Raw genomic sequence first — 10,801 nt, forward strand, 5'->3', positions numbered from 1 at the left:
GCGGTGGGTTTTTGGTTCTGGTATGTGGATCCCCGTCCCTCAGGGGCGCGCGTTTGTGACCGGCGGCGTATCGGAGGAGAACATGATTTAGGAAGCAGCTGCCTCTTGTCTCTCTTTCCTGCAGGTCTCAGCCCCCTCCTCTCCCCGCAGCTTCTTACTCGCTGGGGAAGGAACAACTGGTGTGTGGGTGGCGTGGGAGCTGCCGCCCGCGCGCTTCTGTGCCGCGCTGCCTCCCTCCGCCTCGGCACCGCAGCCTGGCCCACAGCCCAGCTTCCCACGGCAAACGGGGGGCGGGTGGCACGTACCCCGCTCCTGCGCCCTCCCGGTGCACACCGGTGACGGGTGTCGAGGGAGCACCGCGGTGGGGTCTGCCCTCCGGCCCCGGGCTGGGCACGGCCTGCCTGGCACTGGGGGAAGGCGTGGGGAGGGGGCAGGACGCAGGCAGGGGCTGTGCTGCGGTGCGGGGGGCTTGGGAGGGTGGGGGGACCTCAGCCCCCCCTTTGCATCCTGTCCCAGCCCCTCTGTTCCCTGCAGCGCTCCCCAGCTCCTGCCCTCGCTGCCGGCAGCGGGGTCGGGGTCCCAGGGCCCCTCTGCAGCAGAGGCAGGAGCCACCGCCGTCCTGTCCCCCCCCAGCCGGGCGCACGGCTCTGCTGCCCCCTCCTCACCACCGCCCTGCCTCAGTTTCCCTCCCTGGCAGCGAGCTCGGGGCTGAGCCCGCTCCAGAGGCCAGCTCGGACCATCGCAGGGACCTCGTGGAGAAGCAGCGGGGTGAGAAGCCCCTCGAGTGGGGGCTCTGCCGCGATCCCCTCTCCCAGCGCCGCGGCCGGGACGTGGGTTAAGGCGCTGGCTCCGGGAGGGATTTTTCCCTCCGTGTAATTTTTCCCTCCTACACAAGGTCTGTTTTGAGCAGCGCCTGGAGGCTTCGCACCCCCCGCTCGGCTGCCGGCGCGGGGGAACGCAGCGCGGCTGCAAATGGAGGCGCAGGCTTGGGGAGGGAAGCGCCTGCTCCAGATCCCAGCTCGTTAGGAGAAATAACAGCAAATTAATTAAGCTAATAGCTCGCTCTGCGCCAGCAGTGCCCCCATCCGTGCCGAGCCGGGGGACAGGAGCTGGGCCTGGATCTGGGGTGCGTTTCCCAGGGGTGAGCAGAGCCCTCGGCATGGCACGATGCTCCGTGTCCCTCCTGCCCGTGTGGCCTGGCTGCAGCCCCCTGCCCACCAGCTCCTCCAGCCTCTCCGTGCCTCAGTTTCCCCTCCTGCTTCCTCCAGGCTCTGCTGTTGGGAGCAGCCCCTCTCCATTCGGCCGCAGCCCGGCCGGTGGGCACAGCCTGGCCAGTGGGCATCGCTGCCACCTGGGACTGGGCACTCTTGATGCCACCCTGTGCAGAGGGACGGAGGAGCTTGGCTGGGTGGGAGCGTTTTGGGGTCTTGGGTGGGATGTGGGGGGGTCTGAGCGCTGGGGACCTGGTGGGGGTGGGTGGAGGTGCCATGGGGCAGAGGCAGACCGTGCCGTGCCATGCTGTGCCATCCCACCAGCACCCATGCCGCCGGGGACGCGGGGACACGCTTTGCGCTTTCCCGAGCTGCCGGATGGAGTTGCCAAGCAACTGCTGGGTGGAGGCAACGCGGGAACAAAGCGGGAGCTGCCGGGACCCCCGTCCCTCCCCAAACCCCCGGGGCCTGCGTGCCCGGCAGCGGGGCACGGTGGGGGCTACGGGATCACCCACCGTGTCCCCCCCGTCCCGCCCCGGGGCTGTCGCAGGGCATGAACCCTGGGAGATGGTGACTGGGGGGTAGGTGGGGTCCATCCCCCGTTGCTGTCCCTGGCATTGCCGTGCCCGGAGGGGTGCAAGCGGGTCCTGGCGCCTCCCCAGGGCTGGGGGCAGCGGGGCATGGGCAGGGTGCGTGCGCGGCACCCAGCGGGCAGAGGGCACGGCGGCTCTGCCCCGGGCGGGCGCCGCGTCCCACCCAGCCCTGCCCTGGCACCTGCCCCGGCTTGCCAGCCCGGCAGGGCCTGTTCCCGGCCTGGCAGGCGGCGCAGGGGGCAGGCAGCTGCCCCGACCTGCCCGGCCCTGCCCGCAGGGCAGCCTCGGCCCCAGGGGGTGCCCGCGCCAGGGTGGGGGGTCCTGCACCCACCCCCGGCCCTTTCCCACGCTGCAGAGAGCTGGGCTGGGGGCGCCGGGAGTGGGTCACCCCATGCCTGGGGACGTGCCCCCGGTGTGGAGGGGGCACCCCGGTGGGGACAGCATGGGGGGGGACAGTCCCGTGTGCCCCAGGGCTGCCGGGGCGCTGGGCTGGCACGGGGGGGGCCGCATGGGTGTGCAGGGGGACAGGGCGTCGGGGTGTGACACGAGTGTGACACGGGTGTGACACAGCACGGGGCGGGGGCGGCCGTGTCCCTGTGTCGGGACGTGCCACGGTGCCGCGGGTGTGACAGCGGGGGGGTGACAGGGCGTGGGCTGTGTCCCCGTGTCCCCCCCGCCCGGCTGTGCGGCGGCGGGGGGGTGCGGGGGCTCCGCCGGCGTGTCCCCGTGCGTGACTGATGGCGCGCGGGCGTGTCCCCGGTGTGCCGGTGCCGCGGGGGGGGGGGAGAAAGACGGGGGTGTGCAACGCATCACCTGTGCGGGGCTGCGGTGGGGGGGGCGGCCGCGTCCCGCCGTGCGCCCGTCGCCGGTGCGGCTGCACCGCGCTGTCCCCGCACCCCGCGCTGCGGCGCCGAGCCCGGGGCGGCGGCGGGCGGGGGCGGGCAGGTGCCGGCGGCGGGGCCGGGGGCGGCGGCGGGGCGGGGCGGCGGGGCGGGCGCTGGCGGCGGGGCCGGGGGCGGCGGCGGGCGCAGCGCGGGGCGGGCGGGGAGCGGCGCCGGGGCCCGAGCCCGACCGGAGCCGAGCGGAGCCGCCCCGCCGCCGCCGCCGCCCATGGCCCCCTGAGCCGCCGCCGCCGCCGCGCCCGGGCGGCCATGAAGCCGCTGGAGAAGTTGCTGAAGAAGCCGGGCTCGCACCTGCCCGCCCGCCCCGCCGCCGCACCGGCAGCGGCACCGGGGCACGGATCGGCACCGGCGCCGCGGCGGCAGAGCCTGTCGCGCTCGCCCGCCTCCCCCGAGGAGCCGGCGGGGCCGGCGGGGCCGCAGCCGGGGGGCGAGGGCCGGTGGCTGGAGCTGCGGCCGCCCGAGGCGCCGCTCCGCTCCCCCGAGGAGCCGTCCCCGGGCGGCGACCGCGACCGGGAGCCACCGAGCCCCGAGCCGCCGCCCGCCGCCCGCTGCTGCTGCGGCTGCGGCTGCGGCCCCGCCGCGCCCGCGCCCCCCGAGCGGCTCCTGGCCGCGCTCCTCGAGCGGCTGCCGGCGGCGGGGTGCGCACGGCCGCGGCTGCGGAGCAGGTACCGCGGGGCGGGGCGGGCGGGGGGACCCCCGGGGGCGCGGCCGGGGCGGTGGAGGGGCTGCGGGGGGGAGGGCTGCGGGGGGACCGGTGCGGGGCGCCCGCCCGGCCGGTGCCCCGGGGGACGCGCTGGTGGGTGCCGGGGCGGGTGGCACCGCGCGGGGCGCGGGCGGGTGCCCGGTTGCGGTGACAAGGTCAGGCTGGGTCCCGCCGGTGCGGGGCAGCGGGCGGGCGGGGGTCCCGCGCTGCGGCGGACGGGCCGGGCAGGGGGCCCGGCGGAGGTCGGGGGTGGCCGGGCACTCGCTGCACCCGCTGCCGCCGCACCGAGCGGGGCCATCAGCCGCCCGGTTAATCTTTAACATCTTCCCGGTGCTAAAATTAGCCCCGACGGGAGCCGCAGTGCGGGGGGGCGGGCGGACCCCCCCTTCCCTCCGGCACAGGCTGCCCGGTGCCCCGTGCCGAGGGGCCGGGGTGGTTCGGGGTGCGCGGGGCTGGGAGCGCTCCCGCACCGCGGGGATCCCTGCTCCGCCGCCCCCGCTGGGCACCCGGGGCCGGGGGGCACCCGGGGGGCAGTGGGGTGCCCCAGCCCCGTGATCCCGGGGTGCCCGGGGCAGGGTGGGGCTCACCGACACGAGGGAGCCTTTCGGGTAGGAGCGAGATGGGACTGGCAGCGCCAGGCCCTGCCTGCACCGACACGCTGCCAGGCCCGGCCCTGCGGTGCCCGGGCTGGCGAGGAGCAGGGGGGGGCAGGAGCCAGCGCAGGGGTCCGGGGGCTCCCCCCAGCCACGCTGTCCTGGCGTGGGAGCCGTCCCTGTACCCGCTCGTGGTCCCTGCGGCCCTGGGGGACGGTGTGGGTGCTGCAGAGGGATGGGGAAACTGAGGCAGGGCTGGAGAGGACTGCACCCTGCAGGGATGGGGGGGGGTGTTCGGCTCCTTCTGCCCCAGGCAGATCCTGGGGGGGGCTGCGCCTGAGGCAGTGGGGCTGGGGGCCGTGTGCCTGCCCTGGGGGTGCCCCCCACACTGCCGGTGCCGCTGCCCACCCCGACACGGGTGCGGGATGTGGGGCACCGGCCCTGCAGCGCTGGGGCTCCGAGCTGGGGGGGCCCGTGGGAGCAGCCGGTGCCCCAGACTGCCGTGTCCCGCTTTCGGCGGCAGCTCGTTCCCCGCGGGCGCCGTGCCCCGGCGCGGTGGTGCCAGGGGAGCCCCTGCCCTGGCCTGGCACAGATCCGTGGCCGGGTTAATGGGCCGGGGCCTGGGGGGCGGCCGGGGGGGATGCTCAGCACAGGCCCTCCTGCGGGGACAGGGCCTGTGGGCCTCTGGGGGGGCACCAGGGTCCCCGGGCGTCGCTGGGGCACACGGGCACAGCCGGGGACCCGCTCAGGGCCCAGGGTCGAGGGTTGCTCCGGGCTGGGCGAGGGAGCGGTGCCTCGTCCAAAGGTCGTGGTGGTGGCTGGGTGCTGGCGCCAACGGGCACCGGTATCGGCCCCTCGGCTCACCCGGCTGTGCCGTGCCAGAACACCCTCCCCAGGGTGTCTCTGGCCCCAGAGAGCCCAGCTGTGGGCACCGGCGCAGCGTGCCCTGCGTAGCTGCTGCCGCCACCTGCCCTCGCTGCCTGCCTCAGTTTCCCCATTGCCCTGAGCCGTGTCCCGGTTTGGCCGCAGCCGGGCTGTCACCAGGGCTGGCGAGTGTGCCAGGGCATCGTGGCTCAGGTCCTGCCCTGTCCCGTGGGGCTGGGAGCGGGTCCGTGAGTCAGTGCCAGGCGCGGGGGGCTCGGTGTCTCCCGGCGTCACCTTGGGAATTGGCATCGCCCCGCTCAGCCGCCCGCTCAGCTGGGCTCGGGGGTGTTGGCAGGGGGCTGTGCCCGGGGGGGTGCCCACGCCTGTGCCCCCCTCCGTCTCCCCCAGAGTCGCTGCTGGACGACATCGTGCTCACGCACTCGCTCTTCCTGCCCACCGAGCGCTTCCTGCAGCAGCTGCACCAGCAATATCCTGGGGGGCATGGGGGGGGGGCGTGGGGTGCCACGAGGGTGGGCAGGAGGGTGCGATGGGGAGGGTCTGAGGTTGGGCATGAGGAGGGCACTGGGGTGCAGTGAGGGTGGGCGCGAGGGTGCCGTGAAGGTGGCAGGAGGGTGGGCACAAGGGTGCGATGGGGAGGGGTCCGGGGTTGGGGATGGGGAGGGAAGGAGTGTGGCACAAGGGGGAACGTTAGGGTGCAACCAGGAGGGCATGAGGGTGACAAGGGAGTGGGCATGAGGGTGACAAGGGGGTGGGCATGAGGGTGGCACAAGGGAGGGCACGGGTTTGGAAAGAGGGGGGGCATGAGGAGGGCAGCAGGGTGCCATGGGGGGGCCCACGGGAGCAGCAAGGAGGGGATTGGGGTGCCACCAGGGTGGGCACGAAGATGCTCGCAAGGGGTGCCCAGGGCGCGGCGGGTGCTGGTGGGTGGCCGGGGGTCCCTCCTTGCCGTGGCACCTCCTTGACGGTGCCACCTTCGTGCTGGCGGCGGGCAGCCCCCCGGGGCGCTGGGACGAGGGGGCCGGGCTGCGGCGCAAGCGGGCAGTGCTGGCCGTGCTGCTGCGCTTCCTCGAGACCTACAAGGGGCTGCTGCAGGAGGAGGAGAGCGCCGGGAAGGTCATCAAGGTGGGTGCCCACCCCGCAGCCCCCCCCCCAGTCCCCTGCAGCCCCCCCTGAGCCCCTCCTGCCCCCCCAGGAGCTCTACCTGCTCATCATGAAGGACACGTCCCTCTACCACGACCTGGAGGACGAGATCCTGCAGCTGCACCAGCTCGTGGAGACCGTGGAGCTCAAGTGAGTGGGGGGACAGGGGGTCCCTGTGGGTTAGGGGGTGCCCAGAGGGGTCAGGGGGTCCCCAGGGGCACAGGGTGTCCCTGTGGGTCAGGGTGTCCCAGGGTGGGATCAGGGGGTCCTCAGAGGGGTCAGAGGGTCCTCAGAGGGGTCAGGGGATCCCTGGGGGGGGTCAGGGGGTCCCCAGAGGGGTCAGAGGGTCCCCAGAAGGGTCAGGGGGTCCCGAGGGGGTCAGGGGAATCCCTGTGGGGGTTAGGGTGTCCCGGGGGGGGTCAGGAAGTCCCTGTGGGTCAGGGGGTCCCCAGAGGGGTCAGGGGATCCCCGGGGAGGGCAGGGGCTCCCTGTGGGTCAGGTTGTCCTGGGGGGAATCAGGGGGTCCCTGTGAGTCAGGGGGTCCCCAGAGGGGTCAGGGGGTCCTGAGGGGGACAGGGTGTCCTGGGGGGGATCAGGGGGTCCCCAGAGGGGTCAGGGGGTCCTGAGGGGGACAGGGGGTCCCTGTGGGTCAGGGAGTTGTGGTCCATGGTGATGCCCAGGAGCTGGGGGGGGTCGTTAGCTCATTAGTGGCCCTTCGGTAATGAGCGAGGAGGTGGGTGGGGGGCTCTGGCCCCCGCGCTCTGGCAGAGCAGCCCGGCAGGGCTCGGGGTGCGGCACCCCGGGGCGCTGGCTGCGCCGGGGGTCCCGCCTGACGCCGCGCCGGTGCCGCAGGGTGGCCGACGAGACGCCCCCCCCGAACAAGCAGGTGAAGCCGCTGTTCAGGCACTTCCGCCGCATCGACTCGTGCCTGCAGACGCGCGTGGCCTTCCGGGGCTCCGACGAGAGTGAGTGCCCGCGGCGGGGGCCGGGGTCCCCTCGGTGGCTGCGAGGTGGCCGTGCCTCAGTTTCCCCAGTTATAGATCTCCGCAGCGCCCCGGGGAGGTGCGTGGGGTCCAGCGCGGCCCTGACACCCCCCCCCCGCCTTGTCCCCAGTCTTCTGCCGCGTGTACATGCCCGACCACTCGTACGTCACCATCCGCAGCCGCCTCTCGGCCTCGGTGCAGGACATCCTGGCCTCCGTCACCGAGAAGCTGCAGTACTCGGAGGAGCAGGGCACCCGCGAGGACGCCCTCATCCTCGTCACCATGGCCTCGTCCGGAGGTGCCCGTGGGGCTGGGGTGGGGGTTGTGGGCAGGGGTGGGGGTCCGGCGCTGAGCCCGCGCTCTGCCCGCAGAGAAGGCGGTGCTGCAGCCCAGCGAGGAGTGCGTCTTCACCACCCTGGGCATCAACAGCCACCTCTTCGCCTGCACCAGGGACACCTTCGACACCCTGGTGAGCGCCGCGCTGGGGACACCCCCCCCAGGCCACCCCCGGGGCTGCGGTGACCCCTGTGCAGAAGAGGGGGGGACCCTCCAGTCCCTGTGTCCCCTCGCAGGTGCCGCTGCCCGAGGAGATCCAGGTGGTCCCGGGGGACACGGAGATCCACCGCGCCGAGCCCGAGGACATCGCCACCCACCTCACCGCCTTCCACTGGGAGCTCTTCCGCTGTGTCCACGAGGTGTGGGGGGAACTGGGGGGGGGCTGGGGGGCTGCGCCGTGGCATTGGGGGGACCCTGACGATGGGGTGTCCCATCAAGGTCGGTACTGGGACCGGTGCTGTTCAATGTATTCATTAATGACTTGGATGAGGGGATAGAGTGCGCTGTCAGCCAGTTGGGTGATGACCCCAAACTGGGTCAATGAGGTTGGAAGAGCCCTCTGGGATCATCGAGTCCAACCATGGCCCTGACACCACCATGGCAACTAGACCAGGGCACTAAGTGCCATGTCCAGGCTTTTCTTAAACCCCTCCAGAGATGGTGACTCCACCACCTCCCTGGGCAGCCCCTTCCAATGGCTAATGACCCTTGCTGAGAAGAAATGCTTCCTCATGTCCAACCTGACCCTCCCCTGGCCAAGCTTGAGGCTGTGTCCTCTTGTGTGGAACATCTCCCTGATGAGGAGAGGCTGAGGGAGCTGGGTCTCTTTAGCCTGGAGAAGAGGAGACTGAGGGGTGACCTCATTAATGTTTATAAATATGTAAAGGTCCAATCCGTAATATTATTCTGTGGTTCTGTGGTGGCCGGCAGCTGGAGTTCGTGGATTACGTGTTCCACGGGGAGCGGGGCCGGCGCGAGACGGCCAACCTGGAGCTGCTGCTGCAGCGGTGCAGCGAGGTGCAGCACTGGGTGGGCACGGAGCTGCTGCTCTGCGAGGCGCTGGGCAAGCGCGCCCACCTCCTCAAGAAGCTCATCAAGATCGCTGCCATGTGAGTGTGGGGCTGGGGGGGCATGGGGGGGGGTCCCCTGCCCACCCCTCACCCTCTCCCCCACCCCAGATGCAAGCAGAACCAGGACATGCTCTCCTTCTACGCCATCATCATCGGGCTCAACAACGCTGCTGTCAGCCGCCTGCGCCTCACCTGGGAGGTGAGGGGCCGTGGGGTGCCCTGGACCCCCCCCTGGGTGCTCCCGGACCCTCTCCAGGTGCTCCCGGACCCCCCCCGGGTGCTCACAGCCCTGCCCTGCCCTTGTCTTGCAGAAGCTCCCGGGGAAATTCAAGAACCTGTTTCGGAAGTTTGAGAACCTGACGGTGAGGGGGGGCCTGGGCACCCTGTGGGTTTTGGGGGGAGCCCCTGTGCCCCCCCACCACGGGGTATCTGGGGAGCTGGTGGGCAGGGGGTGTTCCCACGCTGTCCCAGGGTGTCCTTGCCCCCCCCTCCCCGGGCCACCAGTAACGGCCACGGCAGCCAGCGTGGCGGGGGGTCCGGGGCAGGGTGCTGGCACCCCTGGGGAGCTGCCCCCCACCCCAGCCTGACCCCTCCCACCCCCCCAGGACCCCTGCAGGAACCACAAGACCTACCGGGAGGTGCTGGCCAAGATGAAACCCCCCCTCATCCCCTTCGTGCCGCTCATCCTCAAAGGTGAGGGGGGACGGGGGCCTGCCCGCACCCTACATGGGCCGGGGTCCCGCTGCCACCCCACAGGCCCCCCCCTCACCCCCTGCTCACCCCCAGATCTGACCTTCCTGCACGAAGGGAGCAAGACCCTCCTGGACGGGCTGGTCAACGTGGAGAAACTGGTGGGTGCCCCTCGCTGGGGGGGGACATGTGGCCGAGGGACCCCCGGGGTGAGCCCACCGAGGGGCTGGGGCCCTCCTGTCCCTGCAGTGGGGTGGGGGGCCCTGGGGGATGCAGGGTTCTCGGGGTGCAGAATAGGATCCCTGGGGGGGGGGTCCTTGGTGATGGGGGTGGGAGCAGGGACAGTCCCCAGGGTCCTGGGGGCCCCGGGGGGCTGGGCAGGGTCCTGGGGGGCTGGGGGCTGACGGGGGGTGCTCTGTGCCCCAGCACTGCATCGCTGACAAAGTGAGGACCATCCGCAAGTACCGGAGCCGCCCGCTCTGTGAGTATGGGGGGGCAGGCCGGGACCCCCGCAGCCCCGGCCGGGGCGGGGGGCGAGGGGCCAGCCCTGCGGGAGGGGGCTCACCCTGCGGGAGGGGGCTCACCCTGCGGGTGGGGGGACGTGTGTGGCCCCGACACCCCTCCTGTTGGCCCCATGGGGTGGGGATGTGTCTGGCCCCACGTCCCCATCCCCGTATCCCCATCGCGGGGGCTCGGTGGTCCTGACACCGCCCCCCCCCCCGGCACTGACCTCCCCCAGGCCTGGAGCCGGAGCCTCCCCCCAGCCAGCTGCAGACCAAGGCCTACGTGCGGCAGCTCCGGGTCATCGACAACCAGAACCTTCTCTTCGAGCTCTCCTACAAGCTGGAGCCCGGCGGGCAGTGAGGGCCGGGGGGGGCCCTGCCCCGGGGACCCCCCGCCCCGCCCGGGGGGCCCGGCGCCCCCCAGCACTGACGCACTTTGGCCAGGGGCGGGGGGGGCGGGTTTGGCGACCCCGGGCACCCCCCCCCCCCATTCCCCCTGGCACCCCGCTGCTCCCCACCGCCCCCCCACCCCCGGCTGGGGCGCAGGGACCCCCCGGGGGGCCCATCCCTGTGTCCTCCCCCCCCACCCCGGGGTGCCCCGCTGGGCCCCCCGCTATTTTTGTACTTGCCTCCCCGCCCATCCGCTCCCCCCCCAGACGTGTATATTTTGTACCGAGCCGCCGTCCGGAATTGTACAGTTATTTTTTAAGAAAAAAGGAGGAAAAAAGAAAAAAAAAAAAAGCGAGCGCGGGGGAGGAGGGGGGGCGCGGAGCCCCAATAAACGGCTGTCCCGGCGCCCGCCTCCTGCCGTCATGCTGGGCGTTGTCGTCCCGTCCCGTGTCCGTCCGTCCGTCCCCCCCCCGCCGGGATCGCCGTTACCGGCCGGGGGGCTCCGACCTTCCCAACATGGCGGCGGCGCGGAGCGACCTTCCCAAGATGGCGGCGACCGGTGGCGCCTTCCGACCTTCCCAACATGGCGGCCCCCAGGGGGTTCCCTCAGACCTTCCCAACATGGCGGGCGGCAGCCGGGCTCGCTCGCAGCAGCTCCGTCCCGCAGCGGCGGCTCAGCCCGGGTCCGGGAATCACTCCCTGGCTGCGCCGCGCTCCCCTCGCTCCTCGGAACGCCCGGGCGCTCCCGCCGCGGGGGTGACCCTCCCGCCCGTCCCCCCCCCAGCATGGCGCCGCGACCCCG

The 10,801-nt window shown here is 72.9% G+C and overlaps 1 protein-coding gene across 1 annotated transcript; it reads left to right on the forward strand.

Annotated features, from left to right (window-relative positions):
- The first annotated feature begins 2,955 nt into the window (after positions 1–2,955).
- RAPGEFL1 (Rap guanine nucleotide exchange factor like 1) lies at positions 2,956–9,970 on the forward strand. The gene is given in 16 exon segments (XM_068418831.1): positions 2,956–3,342; positions 3,344–3,371; positions 5,275–5,353; positions 5,859–6,009; positions 6,080–6,177; positions 6,880–6,992; positions 7,141–7,308; positions 7,382–7,479; positions 7,583–7,705; positions 8,277–8,455; positions 8,525–8,615; positions 8,728–8,778; positions 9,022–9,109; positions 9,203–9,267; positions 9,533–9,587; positions 9,846–9,970. Coding segments are annotated over 16 exon segments (1,899 nt in total).
- Positions 9,971–10,801: the final 831 nt, after the last annotated feature.

This window comes from Nyctibius grandis, chromosome 26 (genome assembly GCF_013368605.1).
Source record: "Nyctibius grandis isolate bNycGra1 chromosome 26, bNycGra1.pri, whole genome shotgun sequence".
NCBI classification, from domain to species: domain Eukaryota; kingdom Metazoa; phylum Chordata; class Aves; order Nyctibiiformes; family Nyctibiidae; genus Nyctibius; species Nyctibius grandis.